The sequence below is a fragment of the Musa acuminata genome, chromosome BXJ3-8, assembly GCF_036884655.1.
Source record: "Musa acuminata AAA Group cultivar baxijiao chromosome BXJ3-8, Cavendish_Baxijiao_AAA, whole genome shotgun sequence".
NCBI classification, from domain to species: domain Eukaryota; kingdom Viridiplantae; phylum Streptophyta; class Magnoliopsida; order Zingiberales; family Musaceae; genus Musa; species Musa acuminata.
Genome location: NC_088356.1, coordinates 41,903,929 through 41,929,462, shown reverse-complemented (window position 1 = coordinate 41,929,462; position 25,534 = coordinate 41,903,929). Strand labels below are relative to the sequence as shown.

The 25,534-nt window shown below is 38.1% G+C and overlaps 3 protein-coding genes across 3 annotated transcripts; 1 reads left to right on the top strand and 2 right to left on the bottom strand.

The window, feature by feature from the left end:
* The first annotated feature begins 224 nt into the window (after positions 1–224).
* Positions 225–916, top strand: LOC103995442 (histone H2B). The gene has a single exon (XM_009416036.3). It carries the CDS (start codon positions 299–301, stop codon positions 752–754), a length of 456 nt encoding a protein of 151 aa, XP_009414311.1. The 5' UTR covers positions 225–298; the 3' UTR covers positions 755–916.
* Positions 917–2,044: 1,128 nt separating this feature from the next.
* On the bottom strand, positions 2,045–4,836 carry LOC135644595 (short-chain dehydrogenase TIC 32 B, chloroplastic-like). Its single transcript, XM_065162311.1, has 8 exons — positions 4,648–4,836; positions 4,127–4,358; positions 3,967–4,046; positions 3,710–3,863; positions 3,506–3,584; positions 3,123–3,207; positions 2,973–3,019; positions 2,045–2,451 (listed from the first exon to the last, which is right to left on the bottom strand). The coding sequence occupies exons 1-8, from the start codon at positions 4,763–4,765 to the stop codon at positions 2,284–2,286; spliced, it is 963 nt and encodes a 320-aa protein (XP_065018383.1). The 5' UTR covers positions 4,766–4,836; the 3' UTR covers positions 2,045–2,283.
* A 17,250-nt stretch (positions 4,837–22,086) lies between these two features.
* LOC103995444 (ACT domain-containing protein ACR9) lies at positions 22,087–25,534 on the bottom strand. The gene is made up of 6 exons (XM_009416038.3): positions 25,196–25,534; positions 24,518–24,733; positions 24,334–24,439; positions 23,367–23,709; positions 22,487–22,771; positions 22,087–22,400 (listed from the first exon to the last, which is right to left on the bottom strand). Exons 1-6 carry the CDS (start codon positions 25,347–25,349, stop codon positions 22,254–22,256), a joined length of 1,251 nt encoding a protein of 416 aa, XP_009414313.2. The 5' UTR covers positions 25,350–25,534; the 3' UTR covers positions 22,087–22,253.

The following is a 25,534-nucleotide window of genomic DNA, read 5'->3' as shown; positions in this document are numbered from 1 at the left end:
TTAACGGGCACGTGCTCCTGTTTGAATCCCGCACGTGACTTCTCATTTCCCTCCTCCGCAAACACAAGTCCACGGGAGGGATCCGAGCGAAAAAAGTTCACCAATAAAAAGTCGCCACGTTTCACAAAAAACAAATCGTCCAACTCACCGATCCGTGACAAACATGCAGCAGCCAATCAAAATCCAGCATCTTCCTCTATAAAAGCCAAACCACGCGGTCTTACTCGGCACTCGATTTCACTGCTTCGAGAGAACTCGCGCCTTTTCTCTGCTTTCCATTTCCCCGGTCGAGATTCCGATGGCGCCCAAGGCCGAGAAGAAACCAGCGGAGAAGAAGCCCGCCGAGAAGCCGGCGGAGGAGAAGGAGAAGAAGGCGGAGAAGGCCCCCGCGGAGAAGAAGCCCAAGGCTGAGAAGCGCCTCCCCTCCAAGGACGGCGCCTCCGCCGACAAGAAGAGGAAGAAGAAGGCCAAGAAGGGGACTGAGACCTACAAGATCTACATCTTCAAGGTGCTCAAGCAGGTGCATCCCGACATCGGTATCTCCAGCAAGGCCATGTCCATCATGAACTCCTTCATCAACGACATCTTCGAGAAGCTCGCACAGGAGGCCTCCCGCCTCGCCCGCTACAACAAGAAGCCCACTATCACGTCCCGCGAGATCCAGACCTCCGTCCGCTTGGTCCTCCCGGGTGAGCTCGCCAAGCACGCCGTGTCCGAGGGGACCAAGGCGGTCACCAAGTTCACCAGCTCTTGATCGATCCACGATGGTTGTTCTGGGTTTCATCTCTTAAGCTATCTTTCCCTAGGTTTTGGCATGTGTGACTTGGTTTACATTGTAATATAAGTAGCATGTCTGTTGTAACATGTTGGCTTCTGATTTGGAAGGAAAGGAGTAACTTTTTCTAGTTCTTGTTTATCCTTTTGCCTCTTCTTTTCCCCAATTTGATTCTGAATCTTCGTTAATCTGATGGTTGTCAGTAATTTTGGCCTCTACGTGCTCTGAGATGTTGCCATTAGAGAGTCTTTTATGGAAGCAACTGAGATCATTTCTTAAAGTACTTGTTTCGGTTCCAAACTGATGACCCTGAGGTGTTGTTCTTGGATGTTGCGTTTGCTTGGATTTGTGTTCTTTGTTGTGTGTTGTTGCCTTCTTCTTCGTGTACTTCTTTCATCTGATTGATTTACAGGAAATATTCTTGTTTGCTAGTTTATCGGGCGAGGAGGTCATATATATCACTTCTGCTCATTGGGCCAACTTGCTAACTCAGGTAGTCATAGCTGCTCTCCTGTCATCTTACGTTTGTTCTCCTGCCTGCGAAATTTATCTTTGCTTGCTACCATCGATGCAGGAACATAGCAAAGTCACTGTATCTTTTCTCAGTGCCTTCTCTTCCGTATGGAGATTTGGTGGGGTGCCTCGAACGAAGATCACTTTGCAAAAGGATTGGCGCCCGAATGAAGCATTGTGGAATTCAGCAAACCAAGCGGATTCTCTCTTAAAAGGAGCACCTCCTTTGAAGAAGAACTCAAAAATCTTTCTTTTTCAGCTGCTTCCCTTCACCAAAACTGGAACGAAAAGCCTCGTGAGTGTTTTCATCTCTTTCAACCAAAGGTTGCTTTTTCTCTTCTTCTCTATGCTCTTTGTTGATTGTTAAGAATCATTAATTTACTTATTCTACTATGGGGAATGCATGTTGAAACTTAACCCATTTCTTCCTTAAATTGTTGCATTTATTTTGGGAAATGGTGACAACGGCTAGCGATATATTAAAAATGTGAGAGATAGATGTGTTGCCCAACAGCTCAATTGCTTAGGAAAAATGTTATACCCAAATGTTGCATTGTTTACATACGTGGTGAGATTTGAATCATTCAAAAGCATGGATCAACAAATTTAATTCAAGGGGTTTAGAAACATTTGACATACATAAAAGTAGGATAATGAGCTTTGACCTAATGAGTAATTTTGATAAGATCTTATGGTTTTATCATATAAGAAAGAAAGAAAAGAGATGATCACTTCGAGGGGATCAGTCTTTTACTGTTTGCTAAAAGCTAGAATAATATTTCATAGATAGATGAAAAGAAACAGATACATTTATATTTATAGAGTTTCATTTCTAAATCCATCATACTCTTAATAAATAAATAGATATAAAAAAGTCTTTATCTGACTCTTATTGAACTAGACAAACTTAGAGAACTAACTCATCACAACAATAGTATATTTGGTTGGAAGTATAACAATCTTGTAGATCTCTTAGCCTTTTGCTTGCTCTGGTCTTACTTGGTTGATGCCACTAGCTTTTCACTGAAGTCCCACAGCTTTTCTGCCAATGTTTCATCTCTGGCCAAGTAACTTGGTTTCTCCTCATTGCAGTCCAAGAAGTACTTCCCGGTCACACCCTTGAGACTTGGATGCAGTGCGACATAGCATGTAGTTGCTGCACCCTGCGCTTATTTAAAGGTACACAATGTTGATGTTCACCCCTTGCTGAGTTCTAGTTCCTATCAAGATTTTTCTCTGCACTCCCCATGTTCTACTTGGCATGCAAAGCATGTTACCATACATTTCAATTACATGGGTTTTAATTTCGGTGTCTCAATGAAATATCACGAATGTTTTTGCTTCTGTTTCATATGCAGATAGTATGGATGGGTCTAACTCATGTTCAGTGATCATTTGTTTTGCCCCATCTCTTCAGAAAATTGCACTAGGAAAGTATTGATTTTTGTAATTTTCTGCTCTTGCTGATACGATGTGACGAATAAGAAATGGTACTTCTTTTACTGCTATAGGTTCTAAATAATGAATAGTAAATTATAGTGAAACACTGAACAAGCTTAAATTATAGCAGGCAATGATCCAACTAAATTAGTGTAATAGTTCATGAAAACCACCAAAATATTCAGCAGATGCTACCCTTATACATAAGGGAACTTAATGTCATCGAGCAAGCGTCGTAACACACCTGGGGAACATTCTTCCAGAAGATGTAAGTGAATAATTTTAGCACCCCTGCAAACAAGCAACAATGTCCGGGTCTGAGTCCAAAACTTTCAATTTCAGAATAGGTTACTGTTCTTAAAACCACTACTGATTTGGAAGTTTAGGAACAAACTCATTAGATGGAATGAGTGTCTCATCAGGTTCGTCATGATCAGTCCAGGATGAACAGAATTTACTGTAATGTTTGCACCATCTTCCTGTGAACCATAATGTGCAGAAAATTAAGGAGTCAGCAAGACATGTCATGCTCCATATCAGTAATCCACACTAAAAAGACAAATACAGAAGAAAACAAGTACAAAGTAGAAGCAACCTATGGGCCAGTAAAATGAAATTGACATAGGAAATGACAGTTGTGTAATGTGTTTGGATTGACACTTATAATGGACAGCTGGTAGAGATTTCATGATGACAATTCTTGCTGCATAATTGTTTTTGTATAGGTAATGCATGTAATGCATCTTGATCTAAGATATGCATTGCAAAATTGAGTACCTTTAAGCGTCTAGAGAGCTCGTTCGCATGCAATATGTTGGCCAGTTTGGACTGCCCATATGCCTTTTTATCTAAGTATCTGAGGAACAAAGATCAGTTGGTGAGGTTGAAGAAATCACCTTTTTTTTTTGTAGTGAAGAATACTGCCAGTGCAGCAGAGTTTTCTCAAAGTATTTGCTTGCCAAACAGCCAATGGTAACTTACACTTCCTTGTGATTAAGCTTGTCAAACCATATTCCTCCTTCATATGTATTCAAGTGAGCAATAGATGACAGATTCACAATTCTACCCTCAATCCCTGTCTTCTCGGCTGTGGTTTTCATCTTGTCAAGAAGAAGATTTGTCAAGAAAAAGTGTCCTGAAAGTAGAACAAAGCTAAGCTTTTAGTGCATACCAGTAGAAGAAATTGGAATTGATTGGACTAGCAACTTCACTAGGAGATCACAAACATATCGTTTTACCTAGATGATTTGTTGCAAACTGCATCTCTATTCCATCCTCTGAGAGTTGGTAAGGACAGAACATGACACCAGCGTTGTTTCTGAGAAGAAATCCAAGGCACAAAACTCACTCGGAGACATGATAGCATGCAAGTATCATTACGAGAAGCAACATGATTACATTAAGATGTTGAGAGGTAGGTCCAACGAGAGGAATTTGTCTGCAAAGGCTCTCACAGATTTGAGTGAGCTGAGATCAAGCTTTAAGACATCAACTTTGGCCATTGGAGTACACTGCAGGATGTGCTGCTGCACATCATTGGCAGCTGCCATGTTCCTTGCAGCAATGATGACATGGGCTCCTCTGAGGGCAAAGACTCTTGCAGTCTCTTCACCAATCCCACTTGCACCCCCTGGATTGCATGTAGACTCAAAAGTCAATGTGAATTTTTTGATGTCATTGCTAATAACTGTTCAATTATTGGATTAAATTGGGGGAGAAGCCATAAAAATGACCCTGAAATATTTGTTTAGGCAGATCTTTATTTAAAAGATTACTTAGACCACCATCAAAATTTGACCCGGTGAAGTCCAGTTGAAGACTTGACCGATCCTAGTTTTTTAAGGTCATCGCCATTAATGGAACTGCTGAGCTCAAAGCAGAGCAGAGTCGGATGAAGAAGATGGGAGGGAGGGACGCACCGGTGATGATGACGGTGAGATGGGAGGCGTCGATGCCGTCGGTGACCTGCTCGGCGGTGGAGGCGGATCCGAAGCCGCTTGGCCCCGGCAGCCCGGTGACGAGCCTGAAGAGTCCCATGCTGCTGCAGGAAGTAACGGCGGTAGGAGGTGAGAGGAGGAAGAGGCAGGAGAGAGTGAGATCGAACGCTCATAGGGGTGATGTTATTTATCGTGGGGAAGCGTGGTGGAGAAAGCGGGTCAACCGAAGAGAGTTAATGCGCAACGGTGGGAGATGCGGTGGGGAACGGGGAGAGTGAAGGCCTTGTGGGGCCTGCGGTGGGTCGGGCATTGCGTTCGTGTGTTACCCACTTCAGCTACCTCCGTCGTGATTGGAGGATGCGATCGTCCTCTTCGGTCACGGGTGAGATTCTCTTCGGTATTGTCCAAAGAGCCCCCTGCCGAACATGGAGACTTTCCATCAATGCTTCTAAAAATTATATTTGCTTGATGTGAATACTAATCATATATTATGCGTGTACTAACCGCAATTAGTTGCCATTGATCATTAGTTAATGATAGTTATTCTAAGTTTGTCAGGGAGGATCTTGAAGATTTGTAATGGTAAATATATAATATCGAAACTCTTCAAGGATGGATGTGTAAAAACTCCTTGTATATATATATACATATACCCCAGCGGCCACCCGCTCTGTGATGGGGCGACAGCGATGGCGGGTGGGTCCCATGTGGGACCTCGCCCAATACGGAACGCTTGGGTCGCCGTCGGAGTACCGTTCATTTTTGTTTTTGTTATTTTATTTTATTTTTACTAATGGTAATTTGATAAGGACGAGATTTTATGTCAATATGAGCATTAAATATTAGTCATAATTTAGAATAATCAAACTGAGCATTCTAAATCGACATTAACCATTAATTAGAACACATATATGTATATAATATAAATAGTAAAGAAGTAATGTCATGACTTGTTGTTTACGAATTGGGTTTTGGAATCTAATGATTGCTTTTACACTGTAATAATACATATTAACAAATTAAATGACTGTCACGTTAGATGGAATTACATTTATATTATGAGAATATAATGTTATTTTACCATTCTTTTATTTAATGGGATATTTTTATCTCGATTTCTCTTTGATGAACTATGATATCATTTTCTCACGTTAATAGGATGAAAGATATCTGACATGTGGTGCAATTAGGTGAGGATTTCTTTTGGGTCGGCCATGATAATGCCAATTGAAACCAACATGGGCCATACCCTAAACCTAAAATTATTTCTCCCCATCCATATTAATAAATGCCATATCATAATTTGTACTATGAGGTGAAGGCCATAATCTCATAAATAAAGCAGGAATGGTGGATGCCCTCCTTGTAAACCATACCACACAATGCAACACCAACGATAGGGATTGTCATTGTCCCTACGGTTGGAAATGATTTGGTGATTGGACAGTAGCAAGTTGACTATGTCTTCTTAGGTGTTCACCATTTAATAGAAAGCTACCATGACCATTTATTTTCCAAGTTGACAATGGGCAGTCCTTTTAATTATTCACAATATGATTTATTATTATTTTTTTTCAAAAAATGCTAATGCCAAACATAAATACACCAAAGTTCAAAAGAAATGAGAAGGGGAAAAAAATTCGATTCTCTTGTAATTTTCTTTTATTTTTATCTTTTGCTTCATTACTATAGTGTGATATCATTATTTCAATCTATTAATCACTTTCTCTATTTCCTTGACCTTCTATTATATAAATAAGATAAGGTATTTGTGGTAATATTAATGCATTCGTTACTGAATTATAAATTTTATTGATTGATAGAATGGGGATTCAATTTTTTTTTTCTTTCACATAGATGAAATTAATGCATTCATCACTAAATTATAATACTCAGATCGAGATGACTAAGGACCCGATGATCAAAGATAGAACCCATCTATAGGATTCCAAAGGAATATTTCGTATATATCTCAAAGTATTTTTTTTCCCATTAAACCAATTATAAAAGCCCATCAAATCACACAAATCTATGTTACTTATTCGTCTTACTTGAAATTCTCATTTTTGATAACTTAGTGTTGGAAGAACTATGTTGGAACTAATGTAGATGTCATCGATATCCCAAACATGAAGCATGCTATTCCGTCATTGATAATTGATTATGATAGTCAATTTTATCATCGAAGTTTTTGTGACAGAATACGAGTCACTAAGTGTGGTTTTACAATCTTCTTCTCGCTCACCAATCTGCAAAGGACTCAAATCGTGGGATTCTCTTCTGGCAGCATCTTGTCATTTGATGGTCCATAGAAAATGTGACATGATAGAGAAGATGGATCTTAGTGATCATATTTAATGGAGTCTATAAGAGATGGTGTCAAAACAAGTTTGGATCAGCCAATGTGCAGTGATATTATTGTTGAGGCATGGTTTCCTTGCAGGAATCGGACATCCCATCATCTCCAATCCCATTCACAGTTAGAGTAGATGAGAGAGAGACTTTAATGCCATCTACATTGTAGGTTTAGCCATTAAAGCCACGGTTGCACCAAAAAACACTCCTCCTGCAAGTGACACGCCATTACACAGTGTTAGCTGTGGGGGCTTCTGCTGCTGCAGTAGAACTACGACAGGCGCACGAGCGAAGCAATCGGGAATTGCCAGTTCCACTTCCACTGCAAGAACTCAGTGGACCAGAGGAGGTGCACCTCCGAAGCTTGGAAGGTGACGGTGATGGAGGGGGATGGGTTGCAAGGAAAGATATGTTGCGTAGCCTTTGCATGTGCTTCATGCACAGTGTGCTGATGCAACATTAGGGTGCAGCTAAGTGGTGATAACAGACACCAAAATATAGGTAGCAACCAACATTTTAATGTCTTGATGCTTCATGTTGGAACATGTGGATTGAGTGCATGTTACAAGGCTTTCTGCTAAACTTAATATGCTCTCCTTCTTCTTCTTCTTCTTCTTCAAGGAAATGATGTGTTTTACCGGTGCAATATGTCTAAGATTTGCCTTACGGTGATGTCACCATGATTTAATGGAACCTTAATTGAATGTCTGAGACTTGACTTGGCATGTAAGCTGTTGATACCTGCTGTGACGATTGTCCAAGATGGATGCTTCGAGGTCATAACTCTCTGCCATGTTCACCACAGACACACACACATCTCACTTTGGCACAAGCTCACCAACAATGGTGACCATGGCTGAATGAGCAGAAGCTTCTCAGCAGCTGGACCACTGAAGTGATAAGAAGGCAGACGGCAGATATAATTGCAGTCCAAGTAGGGGTTGGATTGGAGTGATTGCAAGCCCATACCTGATAATGAAATCTAGTTTCAGATAGGTCAGACTCTTTTAAGTGGATGCTTAGTTGGGATAGAACATGACAGGTGAAGTAAAAAAAGAGTCACGTATTATTTCTGGGATGATTTGGTCTATCACAGACCTGTTTTAATCTGTGAGTTGATCTCCCAAAACTATGACATCTCCAAATGCACATAAATTAAAGCATGATATGTGAACCCTATGTTTACCAGAGAAAAGCCTACAATTATCTACCACTTCTTTTTCGAATAAAAGCACTCATTTGAGATGTGATAATTTTCATGGCAAAGAGAACAGACAAGAAATACAAATTTTCTGTATATTCTTTTTCCTTCACTGTTACTGAGTTTTGGATATCTGATTTCTGTGAGTTTTATGAGGTTTAATTGCATAGTGAGAACAAGAAAAAACACATGAAGACACAATTAATCTGTGATCTATGTTAGGATAGACTGTGTATTTTTGGCTTGGATACATGTAATGTAAAACTAGTAAATCTGTGACTTCTGTAGCTTCATGAGACATTAAAGATGGAAGTTGAAAGACAGTAAACGATACAGCAGCAGTCGTAGAAGCCAACAAGAATTCCAGCTTCATTCATCGAACAAAATAAATGGCACAAAGAGTCGTTGTGATTACTTAGATTACTCTGCATGCTAGATTATTAAGAATCCACTTGCACTTAAGTTTGGATACAAGAGTATCTAACGAGGTCCCTTCTCAAATTTGACGGGCTATTTGATATTTATTGGAAGTAATATGCAAAGAAAATTGAGCTATGTTAGTCAATTTATTACAATCCGTGGATGCTAAAGAACTGTTGTTACTTTTCGAAACGAACTGAATTAGAAAAAAAATGCTTATTATATATATATATATATTTTTTAAATTAATCTCAAGTTATCATGTTGTGTTTTTCTCTAATATCCTTCTTTATCTTTCTTTCCAAAATAAAAAAAATAAAAGACATCTTCAAATTTTTTTTCTCCATTCAATAACCTCAAATATTTTCTCCATTTGGTAGATTCAATATTCAAGGATCTAACCTGCTCTCAAAAACGGGTAATCTTAAACTCTTAAAGTAATCCAAAATGTTATTTTCATCCCATCGATTTCTATGGTACTCCTCTTGACGCTCAAAGTAGTCTTTAATAACATTAAGACTTTGTGTACATCATCTGAGGCATTGGTAGGTGCTGTAGTACGAGATGCATTCTGCATAAAAAAAACAGGCAGTTCCAAACTCTCAAGGGATCTAAAGTGTTATTTCCGTCTCGTCGAGCTTTATCCCGATGCTTAAAATAGTATCTAATAGCATTAAAGATTCCATGTACATCATTTAAGGCATTGGCTGGAGCATTCTGTGATGTTGGAGAAGTTGTCACGTAATAAGTGATATGTGTATGTAAAGATTGAGTCTATATCAAAACACGTGAAACTTTCAAGTTAGGATATACTTGAACACCTCCTCAACTGTGTAGACCAATAGCATTATCGTTAGTCATAGATACTCTACAAGCCAATCACATGATGACACGTGTGACTTGACACATAATCTTTTTATTTATTATTATTATTTGATATTTTATTATTTTATATTACCTGTTGCACAAATATATTATGATATTTATGAATCTGTGCAATGAGAATCAGATCATGATAAGATCACGATAATGAGACCGATTCGTCTTGAAACACATATCTTAAATAATCCCGATCATAGATTTCTCGAGAGGGACATTGAGATAACCAGACAGACTGGTGTACTGTATACATATATATATGATGAAGGCGACTGGTAGTTGCTCATGTGGGGACACTAGAGATATAGTGTAGGTACTCATTGGAGAATGAGTTCACTGATTGATCCATGTTGAATCTCGGATTTTGATGATGAAATCAATTGATGTGTTTATGATCTGATCTGTGTTTTGAGTGACATAGGAAGCTTCGATCAGAGAGATACAATTAAAAGCAAGAAGAATCATGTTGGGCTGGAGTGGAATATGTCAGAAGATTGGACGTCGAGCCAGAGGATCGGTCGACGTATCGACAGAAGGCTTCGGTCCATGGGTTCGGGCATCGGGCCAAGAAATGCGAAAATTACGTTAAGGAAATCGGAGTTGCATAGGTTAACTAGTTGATTGGGCAATAGGCCACAAGAGAGGACGATGCGCCGAAGAATCGGATGAGGCGTCGATGAACCAATGACATGCCGAACAATATTTGATTGGCTTTGTAATAATTGTCTAGATCGAAGTAGGTTTTAGGCATAATTGGGTTGGAATTGAGCCAACTCAATTAGGGGCCAGTTGGGCCTAAGTTTGGGTTGTGTTGGGCCAAGTGAAAGGCCGACACAACAAGTGAAATCGTTGTGGCATAGTCTTCAAGACTATGTCAAGCGATGGTACCGCCCAGACAGTCTCCGAGAGATTGTCAGGTAGTGGTATCGCCCAGTGTTAGTGCTATAGGCGGTGGTACTGGCCAACACAGACGATGATACCACCAGTACCCTAAAAATTGAGGATGAGACACTTTTAGGCTCTAAGTTTGAATCCACTTGAGACCTATAAATACCCCTCTCATCCCTGGTTAAAAGACACAAGAATTGAGAGAAAAAAAAACACTATTGTAATGTTGTAAGAACTCCTCTCAAGCTCTAAGTGTTAGTGTGGTTTAAGGGAGGAGTAAGTGAGGGTGTAAAGGTTCTCTCCTGAACCTATCGAAAGGAGAATCGAGTGTAAAAGGGTCATTGATCTTCGCCCATTGAAAGAAGATCGGTAGCGGAAGCCAGTGGCCTCGAGTGAAGAGGAATCGAGAGTGGATGTAAGTTATGACGATCGAACCACTATAAATCGGTGTGCATTTCTATTATTGTCATTTACTTACTTTGCAATTGCTTCACTTCCTCTTTACTTTGCTTTCACTACGCTTACGAGATCGATTTTTATCGTACGAAAAAATTTCAAACTGACGTTTTTATCCGCTACATTAATTCAACCCTCCTCTTAGTGCCAACTCGATCCTAACAGTTGGTATCAGAGCCACATTTTTCTCATTTGTTTTAACACCCAAGAGAAATGACTCTTTTTGGCTTTCAAGAGGGTCACTCTATCATTCATCCTCTCATGTTCAATGGGACGTACTACACATATTGGAAAACTCGAATGAGAGTTTTTTTGCTTTCGTTGAATCTCAATTTATGGAATATAATCGAATTTGGTTTTCGAAAGTCTTATCTTCCGATGAACAATTGAAATGAGTTGGAGAAGAAGAGTTTCTCTTTAAATGTCAAGGCTATGAATGCCTTGTTTTGCACCTTAGACAAAATGAATTTAATCGTGTTTCTATTTGCGAAACCGCTTTTGATATTTGACACACTCTTGAAACCACACACGAAGACACTAGTAGAGTAAAAGATTTTAAAGTTAATCTTTTTGATACATAATTTTAAGTTATTTCGTATGAAGCCAAGCGAAACTATTGTTGACATGTACACCCATTTTACGGATGTCGTCAATAGTTTAAAAGCCCTTGGCAAATGTTTTTCAAATTTTAAACTTGTTAATAAGATATTAAGATCCCTTCCAAAAAGTTACGATCCTAAAATCATGGCAATACAAGAATCAAAGGACTTGAACTATTTTCCCATTGAAGAATTGATTGGGTCGTTGATGACCTATGAAATGGGTTGTATGATCTAAAACGAACATGAGAACAATCTTCTAAAGAATAGGAAGGATTTGTCACTTCGAACAATAGAATACCACTTGAGCGATAACTCAAGTGATGATGATAACTTTGAACTTCTCACTAAAAAAATTAAAAAGTTTATAAAACAAGAATTAAAGAATAAAAGTGAACTTAAAAAGAAGTTACCAAAGAAGAAGAAAGTATTCAAGGTGGCTTGGGATGAATTGAGCTCATCCGAAGACGAGGAGCAAACCAACAAGGGCAAGGTGGCGAACTGCGCTTTGACGACTTTCGTCAACAAGGTAGGCGACTCAATCGAATCTCTTTTTCCTTACCATGAAATTACTTAGTGCTTTTCATAATTAGTTTTAAATATATATATACATATATATCATGACAATTACATGTTTTGTAATAATGCTTGCACATCAAATAAGATTAATTCCTTATATGTTATAAGAAACAATTATGTATACTTCATGATTTATGATTTTGTATTGCTTTTCGATTTTAAATAAGATGGATGATTTTCGTATGAAAAACTTGAGCATATTTATATGAAATCAATCACATAAAATAAAACACATAAAAAGGAAAATGTATTATCCTTAGAATTAAAATGATAAATCAAATCTCTTGTTTAAAAAAGCCTTATGTTTAATGTGTTATATTTTTTGTCATGATAATTTTGATGATGAAATTTGTTTTTCGATCTTAAACGATGATGCATGTTTTGATTTGGCATAAAAACTTGAGCATGCTTGTGAGAAATAAATCAAATAAAAAAAAGGAGGAAAATATTTTTCTTATGAATTTCTCAATCCCTATCTTATCGAGTTTTCAAAAAGGAGATTGATGAATCTATTTGTATGAATCTCTTGGACTGTAAAAAAGATTTTGATAATTTGATTATTTGAATCTAAATTGGATTTTTCCAATCAAATCATGAACTTTCTCTTGAGATATCTTGTGTTTTATGTGAATCAAGATTTCTTCTATGTTTCTTCTTACCATTTACTAAAGATGAGATTTTCTATATAAATCATAAGATTTCTTATGCATGAATTGAAATATTTTTCTCCTATGTTTATTTTTACGATTTACTAAAGAGAATATCTTTTTCGGAATTCATGACTTCAAATTTCTTTTGAAGATATTTTACTATTTGATCTCCTAATATTTCCTTTTGATTATTTAAGAGGAGATTTGTCAAAATGAATCATATCTTTTAGTATTCACATGATCTCATTTTTAATGATATGATTTATATAATTCCTTATATTCATGAAGTATATCTCATTATCAAAATTTTCTTGATATCTTCCATGTGATGACTTGAATATTTACACCTTTGTGTTATTCACCTCTTTTTGCCTATGATAAAAGGAGAGAAAGAATTGCTAGTGTGTAATCTCAAGAAAAGTATATTGCTAAGAAATGCAAAACTTACAAGCTTACACATTAAGGGAAATAGTTTTGCTAGCTTAGATAAATTGGTGTAAAACTTACTTAACATGCTTTCAAACACTTGCATTGTTGAATGATTCTCCTTTTTGCCTATGACAAAAGGGGAGAAAATAAAATGATGAATATTTGGTACCAATAATCATGAAGAGATAAATGCTTAAAAATATTGATTTAATGTTTGGTATCATGAATGCTTTTGTTTCATGCATGGGAGAAATGATGAATGTTTGGTATCATGATCAAAATGTTGATTTAATGCATTAAGTGATAAATGCTTAAAAATTTTAATGTCTTAGCATCATAAATGTTATGCCCAAAATGATGTATTATGAATGCTTGAATATCATGTATGATATGCCCATAGTGATGATTGATTTATTATTGGTATTATACATGAAGTAAGAATGAAATGTAAGGTTTTGAAATTATGCATGTTTTGATTTGAAACTATAATGATGCACAAATATATTGAATTAAGAATGATACTTTAACTTTATCATGATTTGTAAATTGATGTAAAGGGAAAAGAATTACAACATTGTATTCTTCCCTTATATTTGATAATGACAAAAGAGGAGTAAAATTTGGTAGCTTACATATTCGAAAATGATGTAAAACTTGCCAAAGTTGCTAGCTTACATGTTATAAAATGATGTAAAATTTTGCTAATTTTCATGTGTAAAATTTGTTAGCTTACATGCTCTAAAATGATACAAAATTGTTAGCTTGCACTTCTCAAAAAAGAAGAAAGAACTTGCTATCTTGAACATCACCAAGAATTGCTAGCTTGCAATCTTAAGAAGCAAAAGTGCAAACTTGCAAAATTTATAATCTTGCATATCTTTAAAATTAATTATGATTTGGTGATTATACATGTTATAAAGTGATGAAAAATTTACTAGCTTGTATGTTGTAAAACTTGTATATATCAAAAACTTAATAGTTGCACTCTCCTTTTTGTTGATGATAAAGGGGGAGAAGTTATGATGACAATTATACGTGAAATGATGTGTTGAAATTTTAATTATGTATGATTTTATGATGACGTGTTGTAAATATTCATGATTAAATTTGCTTTGACTTGAATTCAATGTTATATCAATATGACATATTGATAGGGGAAGTTTAGTTTAAACTTCGTCATTAATTGATTGTCATCATAAAAAAGGGAGAGATTGTTGAATCTCGGATTTTGATGATGAAATCAATTGATGTGTTTGTGATCTGATCTGCATTTGAGTAACGCAGGAAGCTTCGATCAAGGAGAGACAATTAAAAGCAGGAAGAATCATGTTGGGCCGAAGTGAATCATGTTAGAAGATTAGACGTCGAGCTGAAGGATCGGTCAACGTATCAGTAGAAGGCTTCGGGCCATGGGTTCAGGCATCAGGCTAAGAAAAATAAAAATTACGCCAAGGAAATCAGAGTTGTGGATGTCAACTGGTCGATTGGGCAATAGGCCGTAAGAGTGGACGATGCACTGAAGAATCGAACGAGGCGTCGATTAACCAATGACATGTCGGACAACGTTTGATTGGCTTTGTAATAATTGTCTAGATCGAAATAGGTTTTAGGCGTATTTGGGTTGGAATTGGGCCAACTCAATTAGGGGCTAGTTGTGCCCAAGTTTGGGCTGTGTTTGGGCCAAGTGAAAGGCCCAAACAATGACCCAACATGTGGAACCATAGTGGCACAATCTTCGAGACTATGTCAGACGGTGATATCGCCAAACTGAGCGGTGGTACCGCCCAGTGTCAGTGTTGCAAGTGGTGGTACCGCCCAACACAGGCGGTGGTATCGCTAGTACCTCGAAAACCGGGGGTGAGACACTTTTAAGCTCTAAGTTTGAATCCACTTGAGGCTTATAAATACCCCTCTCATCCCTGATTAAAAAACAAGAATTGAGAGAAAAAAAACACTGTTGTAATCTTGTGAGAACTCCTCTCAAGCTCCAAGTGTTAGTGTGGTTTAAGAAAAGAGTAAGTGAGGGTGTAAAGGTTCTCTCCTGAACTTGTCAAAAGGAGAATCGAGTGTAAAAAGCTCGTTAAACTTCGTCCATTGAAAGAAGATCAGTAGTGGAAGTCGGTGGCCTCGAGTGAAGAGGAATCGGGAGTGGATGTAGGTCACGATGACCGAACCACTATAAATCGGTGTGCATTTCTATTATTGTCATTTACTTTGCAATTGCTTCACTTCCTCCTTACTTTGCTTTCACTACGCTTACGAACAAGCATTCAATTTGAAGTTATCTTCCGAGATCGATTTTTATCGTACGAAAAAATTTTAAACCGACGTTTTTATCCTCTGCATTAATTCACCCCCCCTCTTAGTGCCGACTCGATCCTAATAATCCGCTCGTGGAATGTTGGATGGTTGATGATGCCTTATTGTCAAACAACGATTCTGTAGTCCTAGTGGTGTATCTGGTCCTTAGACTTGAGACACTAAGGATGTCCTGTATGAGTACTCCACTCTTTGATACTGGACTTACAAGTCTGGAGGTTCCAGATCTAGCATAATCGATCATCAGGAGTGGTAGCCAACATTACATGGGGCTATTGAGTATCGATAGAGGATCATCCGCTCTTGGTGTCATAAGAGAAATATTTCATGTGTTCTTGCTTAGACAAATCCTTGGTCAGGATCATTTAGATTAAGAGAGAAAGAGTTCTCCGGAAGAATCCGATTAGAGCGAGACTCGAGTAGAAACTGTATGGACTTGACGGTACCATACCCGGTATATGGTCTTTGGGATATTAGATGGATGAGAGACTATATATACACGGTAATTGAGGACAGACATGTCCAATGGATTATATTCTCCTGAATCGTTTGAGGAAAGCGACGTAGTGACCTAGTACGTCCGTAGTCGATGAGTTGAGTGAATTATTATATCTGTTGGAACCCTTATCTTATGATAAGGGTTCTGACAAGTATGGCTCACGGCTAGCTCGATATTGAGCCTAAAGGGTCACACATATATGATAGACATTGCGATAAGTAGAGGTTCGGATATGAGATATCCGTTGTAACCCTTATCTTATTGGATATCCAATAAGCCCATGAATTATTAGATCCTATGGATAAGATTCAATAAGAGCCAATGAGAGATTATTGGATAGAGAACCACTAATCTATGAGGCTTAGGAAGTTGGATAGAGATCTAATACCCAATAGGGTAGGATCCAATAGTGTTAAGTTGACAAGGGACCTTTATAAATTGGAGGGAACCAAAGGCTCATAGGCTAGAGGTTTTTGGTTGCAACCTCCTATTCTTCTCTCCCATTCTCCTCCTCAAATAGCAGGCCTAGAGATTTGAGGAGTGTCGTCGTAGCCCTGCTATATGGATGGATCACCGCTAGAGAGTAGAACGCTTGACCTCCTTCACCCCTCTCCTACGGATATGTAGCGATTCAGGGATATACGATCTCCCTAGGTAACACAATCTTTCATATATGTAGTTTTCAGTTTTATGGATTTTGCGCACCAATCTTCGCACGACGACGAACACAATTTATGAAAATTTAGGATTTTTATTTTTATGTTCTTTCACTGCGCATGTGATGTTGCCCCTAGAATTCCCTACAGTGGTATTAGAGGTAAATTATTCGTATGATAGATTGGTTTTGAACTGCGTGTTATGTTTTAGGAAGACTTTTATCGTCAAAATCGTTGACGCAAAAGGCGAGAGAGGGCAACAACAGTTGCTGCCCTCACAGGTTGGCCAAAGGCTACTTGCAACCTTGGCCGAGAGCTCCCAAGGGAGGTCTCGACCACCTGCAATAGGCCACCTGCGTGCAGGGGCCATAGGCGGCCAGCGAGGGCCGGTCGTTTGCCTGTAGGTAGGTTGCCCACAGGCAAGTCGCTTGCAGCGCAGGCCGCCTACGCACGGGCACTACGCCTGCATGTAAGGGCGATGCTCTCCCGCTAGGGCGACACCTACAAGGGGCAACCGCCCACGGGCAGCTAGCGAGTGAGGCGACTATAGGTAGCCCGTGGGTGAGGTGCCTGTTGGGACAACACCCGTAGAGGCACCCGCCTGCAAGGGCGCTAGCTCGAGGGGCGGTGTCGCTCGTGGGCACACTTGCCCGTAGGGGCGCTGCACTCACAAGTACACCGCTTTTGGGCAGCCACAACGTAGGAGGTAGTGAGGGGAACTAGGGTTTTTGGACAAAAGATATTTTATTCCCCTCAGAATTTGAAAATTTTGAGTATTTATCATTTCTATCCAAATTATCAAAATACCCCTCATAATTCAAAAATTCCCTACGTATCCCCAATTTCATAAAATATTAATTAATTAAATAATTTAATTAATTAATTAATTATTATCTAGTAGTCCTATATAATGATATTTACATGTGATGTATGATGTGGACAGATAATCATGGACCGTATGATGTGTGTACTTATGATTATTATTATTATTGGGGCCTATGAGCCTTCATCTTATTTCTCGTCTATTGTCGGGCCTGCGTGCTTATTATTAAGTTGTAATAACATGAGGAGGCACAGTGGGAGCGTGGAAGCGATAGCGGGACTCACGAGATCGAGACGGACGATCACGATGCATAGAGATGCGTCGAGATGCCGATGGAACTAATGAGCATGAGATAAATGATCACAGGGCATGAAGATGCACCATTGCACATATAGATCTTGATGTGAGTGATTAGGCCCATTGGCTCGGGCCTGATCACATTAGACTGTGCCTTATTGTCAGACAACGATTTCGTAGTCTCAATGGTGTATCTGGTTCTTAGATTTGAGACAACAAGGATGTCCTGTATGAGTACTACACTCTTTGATATCAAACTTATAGGTCTGGAGGTTCTAGATCTAGCATAGCCAGTCATCGGGAGAAGTAGCCAACATTATGAGGGTTATTAAGTGTTGTTAGAGGATCATCCGCTCTCTGTGTCATGAGTAAAATATCTCATGTGTTCTTGCTTAGACAAATTCTTGGCTAGGGTCATTCAGATTGAGAGAGAAAGAGTTCTCCAAAAGAATCCGATTAGAGCGAGACTCGAGTAGAAACTGTATGAGCCTGATAGTACCATGCCCGGTATATGATCTCTGATATATTAGATGGATGAGGTACTATAGATACACGGTAACTCAGGATAGATAGATCCAATGGATTGAATACCCTTATATCGTTTAAGGACTACAGCATAGTGACATAGTACGTTCGCAGTCGATAAATCGAGTGAATTATTATGAAAATAATAATTCATTGAGCCAGAAGAAGTTCTGATAGGTATGACTCATGACCAACTCGATATTGAGCATAGAGGGTCACACACATATTGTATGCATTATAACGAGTAGATGTTCATATATGAGATATCCACCGGAACCTATATCTTATTGGATATCTAATAAGCCCCTAAATTACTAGATCTTATTTATGAGATCAAATAAGAGCCAATGAGAGATTATTGGATAGAGATCCATTAATCTAAGAGGCTTGGATAGTTGGATGAAGATCCAATACCCAATAGAGTATGATCCATTAGGGTTAAGTTGACAGTGACCTCTACAAATAGGAGGGAACCAAAGGCTCATAGGCTAGAGGTTTTCAGTTGTCACCTCCTATTCTCCTTCCCCCTTCTTTTCCTCAGATAGCAGACCTAAAGATTTGAGGAGTATCGTCACAGCTCTGTTGTGTGAATCACCACTATAGAGGAGGACGCTTGACCTCCATCACGCTCTCCTACAAATATGCAGGGATTCAAGGATATACGATTTCCCTAGGCAACACAATCTTTCATATACGCAGTTTTCAGTTTTACGGATTTTGCATACCAATCTTTGCACGACGACGAACACAATATATGAGAAATTTAGGATTTTAATATTTTTGTTCTTCCGTTGCGTATGTGATGTCGCCCCAGAATTCCCTATAATTATGACCATGAGCATATCGAGTGATAAGACCATTGTTCTCGAAGTAGCTCCACCACTTCTATAATAAATCAAAATACAATCACAAGTCAAAATCAATACTATAACCCAAACATTTACTGACCATAAACCATGCGATGATACCATAAAAAGATATCACATCCTAAAATATTTTTTACATGATTATAATATCTTTTCATAGGTACATCAAGAGTCAAATAAATAAATAAATATTAATTTATTATTAAACATAAATTATAAATATTTATTATAATTTATTTATTTATCAAAATAAATATAAAAAATAACCATAAACTTTATTGAGAAACATAATGATGTTAACTTTAAAATAAAATCTAACTGGCTACCAACCTAATGGTAAAATGTCAGTATTTTATTAGAATCAAATCTAGTGTTCTTGGGACGTTGTTTTGAAAATTAAAAAATAAAATGAAGATATCTCAGCAACACTAAGAAAAAACTCCCATAAATCAACTATAAAATAGTTACATATCAAAAGATACAGTAAATGGGGACAAACCCATTGCACTCATAACAACAGATGAAGTAATTGTTGAATCCTAAATTTTGATGATGAACTAATGACCGTTTAAGATGTGTGACACAGGAGAAACTTCGATCATGGACTTGAATTATTGAAGTAGGAGAATCAAATGTTGGGTCGGAGTGGATCATGTTAGAGATCGGGCATTAGGTTGGAAAAATCGAGCATTACGCTAAGATCGGATGTTGTGGGAGGTCAATATGCCGGATGAACTAATGACATGTCAAACAACGTAGGCTTCATGGTTTGTATTTGTTGTATCTTGATCGAAGTAGTTTAGAATTTAATTGAGTTAGTTTTGGGTGCAACCATGCCAACTTGATTAGGAGCCAATTGGGCCTAAATAAGGGTTGAAATGGGCATATTGGAAGGCCAATTCAATGACCTGAGATTGGGCCAAGCAGTGGCACCGCTAGCCAAGCGGTAGAACCGCTTGTGAGTTGGAAAGTACGAAATGTACTTTTCCGAAAAACCTGATGGTGGTACTGTTAGGGTCAGTGATGATACCACCCAATGTTAGGCAGTGGTATCGCCCAGACTAGTGATGGTATTGTTAGAACACAGTTTCCCAAACTATGTCAGGCGGTGGTACTGCCTAGTGCAAGTGGTGGTACCACCGGTACCTCGAAAACCCAGGGATTTGAATTTTTGGCTCTATGTCTAAAGTCATTTAGGGCCTATAAATACCCTTCTCATGCTTGTTTGTAAGAGTATGAAAAAACTTGTGATTTTAAGTGTGTAAACTCTCTTAAAGTATTGAGTCTCTTCCTCCTTGAGTTTAAAAGTTTTTCTAAGGGTGAAGTGAGGTCTTGTTGTAAAAGAGAGGTGTGAAGGTTCTCTCCTAAGCCCATGAAAAGGGGAGAGGGTAATAACAAAGGTAATTGATCTTCGTCCGTTGAAAAGAAGATCGACAGTAAAAACCGATGGCCTTGAGGGAAGAGGAATCGAGAGTGGACGTAGGTTTGAACGACTGAATCACTATAACTCTGGTTTGTATTTTCTTTTATGCTTTTCATTTTTATTACTAACTAATTTAGTTGCTCACTATATTTACTCACATTATAGGTTTTATCTAACGAACTTTCAAACTGAAATTTTTCGAAAGTACTAATTCACCCCCTCCCCTCTTAGTGCCTTTATGATCAATACAGTAATGACCTTTACTCACCAAGATAAAGATACGCTCCTCCCAACAATGGATAGAGAATCGTCCAACTGCTACATTTGATAACCTGTTAATCCTAGAAGGAAATTGTCCTACCTACCCTCGATAAAGAAATAAAATCATCTCATACTAATCACGTCTATATTGAGATGAAATAATATATTAAAATATTTTAATTTATTTTTCAAGCATCACCAATATCTATTAGACTTAAATCTTAGCTTAATCAATCGAATTTGATTCAATTTAATTAGAACATAATTGAATCTATCTCTAATCCTTATTTAACTGATTTAAAATCACCCTTAACTAATCTAATTTAGATTAGATTAGGTTCAACTGAAGTTAAATAGACTTGAATAAGTTACTAGTTTAACATATGGACTAGTCATGTGCTCTACATATATAATAGCCCATGTTAGGCTACGTCGAGCTAACTAATGAGCTATAGCATGACTTGCTAGTTGGGTCTAGTCTATCAGCTAAGCTTAGTCTATTGGCTTGGCCTAGGTTACGAGCTGCAATCTAACTAATGGGTTAGACCTAATCTATTGGTTGAGCCTAGTCTGTTGATTGATTTCAGTCCAAAAGCTAACTAATTTCCTAAATTTCAAAGTATAGTATCATGAATATATAATTAAAATATCTAATCATTAATATTAAATTATTATAACATAATAAATAATAATAGATTAAAAAAATCAAATTATATAAGGAAAAATATTTTTAATCAATTATTTTAGAAATATAATAAAAATCGAGTATTATAACCAGCATCATGTAAGATAAAAAATTTAGAAAAATATTTTAATCCAAATCCAAATATATAAAAAATATTTATTTTTTAAAATTTAAAAATACGTATAACATGAATAATTATAATATATTTTAATTTAAATCTAAATATATAAAATTTAAAATAAAAATAAAAATATTTATTTGTCAAGAAACACAGGTTAACATGATACAATTCCTCGTTCTTTGACTTGAAAAGGGATGAAGTAGTAGAATCCTACCCTTAAATAGGAGTAGGCGAGCCTTAATAAATATTTATTTTTAATTTTATTAATAAAAAAATAATATCAACCAGCTTGAAATATTAAATAATTTAAAAAAAAAATATTAGCATGAAAAAAAATTCAAATAATCATGTCTTAAATTGAAATATTTGATTACATATATATTGTTCTATATATGTTCCTCACAAAAATCTGATTGATTAAAATGTCAAGAAAGCTAGCAAGTCCAACCAGTCCTAATTAAATGATGACATTGGAAAAACATTGAGGGGGTGACAAAATGCCTAGTACCTGATCATAAATATTAGATGAAGAATATATCTTGTCCAACACAAGAACAGCGTGTTCACAACCACCATTGCAGAAACAAATGCATTGAGAGAATACTAGAGGACTTACAAGTAACCAAGCACGGTGAACCTTTTGAATATTACAGTAGCTCAGAAGCCCATTAGTGTTCTCCTCACTGTATCCACAATCTGACTTCTACTCTGGCTATTTGCTAGTGGAAGTTCTAGGCTGTCATCCAACAGAAATCTGTAGACCTCCCATTGTCTCTCAGATGTTGTGTGTCTGCCAATTTCAGCCTGCACATAACATGTGAATCATAACCACAATCAAAGTAGAGTTGAAGTAACTTGTTCTGCAAAGGAAGCAGCTGCAGTTTACTTACAGAGAATATGCAGATGCCGAGCAGTTTCAGAGCTAGTGTGACATGGTAAAAGACTCGAGGCCTCCCTTTCCCGGACATTTCAACTGGGTTTGCAACAAGAAGCTCGATATCTGGGCCACGGTTGGCGATCATCACTCTCATAGGATGGAGCATTTCCAATCTCAACCTACGAGAGAGGATATCCTGCTTCACAGGGTCAACAATCTTCTTTCCATCTGTTTGCTGAATGAAAAGATCCACCTCCCGAGAGCCTTTCATGTCTGATAGGAACCGGCCGTAAGCTATCTATTTGGGAAGCAAAAAAGCAGTACAAAGGAAGATTAACACATGGTGAGTTTATTTTTGTTATAATGGAAGGTTATGACAATAGCATGGAAGTACTGTCCTGACCCTTACAAAGTACTACTTCAGGACAGAAACTCCATAGTACCTGAACATGGCTATCAGTTGCATGGTACCTCAAATATCCATTTTAAAAATAACACAAGAAAAAAAAAATGGAACTATCAACATGCAGTAAGCTGTGGATAAATTAATAATTCCCAGCCAAAGATTATAGGACAAATCAGCAACATCTTGAAAAATGATACATGTTAGGTCCGAGAAAAAGAGAGAAGACTGACAAGGAAATATCCTTCATAGCTTCATTAGTTCTGTAAGTTACTTATGCTTACTCTCACAGTGCCTTTTTTTTGTCCACCAAGTCGACATAGATTCCAAGCTTTTATAGGAATCCTGACTAGCACAACAATTGCTTATAGATATACCCTCTCTTCTATCTACCTTAGCCAAGTAAGATACACATGCCTATTTGTGCAGGACTATCAGATTTTATAAAGAAGTTACAGAATAACTTAGGACATAAGGAAATGTGGACTACCTGAATATCGCAGTCCTTCAAGGTCCGCATAATATCATAGAGGAGGCCCTTCTGATCTACACAATGGATTTGTAGCAAAGTGTGAGAAGGGCTCAATGAATTATCAATGTTGACATTAGCCTTCTTCAGTTTCTTCATATCTGGACTAAGTGCCTGTGAACAAAATTCATCATCACAAAGCTCCAAGCTAAATAATTCTTCAGCAGCTACCGGCGGCAGAGAAGAGACACCTTGTTGAAAATCTTCAGCTAACTGAATCTCGCATCGATTTACAGACTCTCCTAAAACTGCAATTAATCTTTCACATGTCTCATCCTGTCGTTCTTTAGTGTGTAGGAGCTCCCTAGAGAAACACAGGTCAGCATACTATATCAAGTGCAAAATAAATGTTCAAAGAGGGATTTGTGGGGTACACAGACCTAATAACATGGTTAAGAAAATTATGGAAAAAAAAAAAAGAATCTCTCTCCAAAAACAGAGTGCATGGGACATATTAGAAGAGCAGGTGACTCTATATTCTAACAAGAATCTTTAGTAGCTGATCTTGAGTAAGCCTTCACATTAAAGCATTAGCGGAAACAAGTCATCCCATCAGCCAAGAGAACATCACATGATAGAGTATTAAGGCAAGTTGGTCAAATTACAGGTTGTTAGGCCCACAATCTAGAAATACAGTAGGAAACAAGCAGAAAAGTGTCACTGGGGCTACTCTTAAACTTACTGAAAAGTGCACGACAAATATACAAGCTTCAAGTAAGAACAACCCTGACCGGAATTAGATCAAACGCTAGCATAAAGCATGTCAATTCAATAACAGACAAAAGAAAGTTATCATAGAAACAGATTTTCCATATAGAAGCACTGACAGTGGTGTAAAAAATGTCAGCAAATTTTATAATCAGATAACAGCTAAGAACTGCAGCTATAGATAATAGTGCAAAGCCAAAACTCGTAGTTCTACACTCACATGCCATCTGTAATAAAGAAAAGGTCCACGACTCTACCATCTGGAGTTGTTGAGACCTTAACCCAGTGGATCAAAAGCTCGAGCTCACAAAGAACTTGAGTGACATCTGCATCACATTTAGCAGCGATTAGCAACCCAATCTCCAAACTGAGGAAGCTAACAAGCAGTTCAAAGATGTTATTACCATGCAATAACCCCTTCCGATCCACAGAGAACAACTTCAAAAGATAAACCTGAGCAGACGTGGGTGGATTCACCAGATCAAAGTAGAATGGGATGGAGCAAGAGGGGCAGATGGACATTAGCCGATTCTTCAAATTCTCCCATTGAATGTTCATGGAGGCCGAAAGCTTGACAACCCAGAACACGACGTAGCACCATCGGCCATCGGTTGAGACATCTTCGCGTAGTAAGGCAAAACACACACAAGTTCAGCTAAAAGATTGAAAAGGCAAACCCAATCGACCAAGCAGCCAATTTGAAACCAAACAGGAGATAAGGAGCTCGACATGGTAATCTTCCGAAACATGGATGTTGATGCACAAAATGAAGTTTTGCAGACACTACATCAACCAATTTATCATGCAGAAACAGATCCGAAGAGATGCCACATAATTGTCCCATGTACAACTCCAAGATTCGATCTTTTGTAGACTCAAATCAACCATAGCATCCCATCACGAGATCAGGAAGTAGAACAGATTGAACACAATCTGATGAAGAAAGCTTCGAAACTCGTTCGTACAGCTTACAAGAATAATGAACAAACCCTAAACTAAAGCATATACCAGGGCAAATAACGATAAGATCACGAGAAGATGAAGCGAAAGAAATAACGATAAAAGGAGGGAGCCGCCTTCACCTCCTCTGGTGATGCAGAGGCCGAACTCGAGGATTACGCGGCAGATATCGCAGCCGAGGCCGGTCTGGTCGGGGCAATTGACGGTGACGACGCTCGGCTCGCCTGCCCGCTTCGCAACCTCGATCACCACCACGTCGTCGCTCGCCACACCCATCCTCGCCGTTCGATCCTAATCCGGTGGCCTTCAGATCCTCGATCCCATCAACGAAGCGAAGCCCGCCTCCCTCGCTACCACGGCGTGCTCCATATATCGAGTCCCGTGACTCCGCCCACCGTCCTCGACTCGCCGCGTCACTACGAACACAGGTGAACTCTATTTGAAACGTGTCGGTCATCCAA

Bases quoted from the DNA above. Each gene is read 5' to 3' on its own strand.
- LOC103995442 (XM_009416036.3), top strand. From the start codon at position 299: ATGGCGCCCAAGGCCGAGAAGAAACCAGCGGAGAAGAAGCCCGCCGAG.
- LOC135644595 (XM_065162311.1), bottom strand. From the start codon at position 4,765: ATGGGACTCTTCAGGCTCGTCACCGGGCTGCCGGGGCCAAGCGGCTTC. The intron at 4,047-4,126 runs GTAATCATGTTG...ATTTCTTCTCAG, and splicing joins CTACCTCTCAACATCTTAAT to AAACAACGCTGGTGTCATGT. The intron at 2,452-2,972 runs GTGTGTTACGAC...AAATAAGCGCAG, and splicing joins TCTGGAAGAATGTTCCCCAG to GGTGCAGCAACTACATGCTA.
- LOC103995444 (XM_009416038.3), bottom strand. From the start codon at position 25,349: ATGGGTGTGGCGAGCGACGACGTGGTGGTGATCGAGGTTGCGAAGCGG. The intron at 24,734-25,195 runs GTGAAGGCGGCT...TACTACGCGAAG, and splicing joins CCTCTGCATCACCAGAGGAG to ATGTCTCAACCGATGGCCGA. The intron at 22,772-23,366 runs GTAGTCCACATT...CTTCCCAAATAG, and splicing joins TGAAGGACTGCGATATTCAG to ATAGCTTACGGCCGGTTCCT.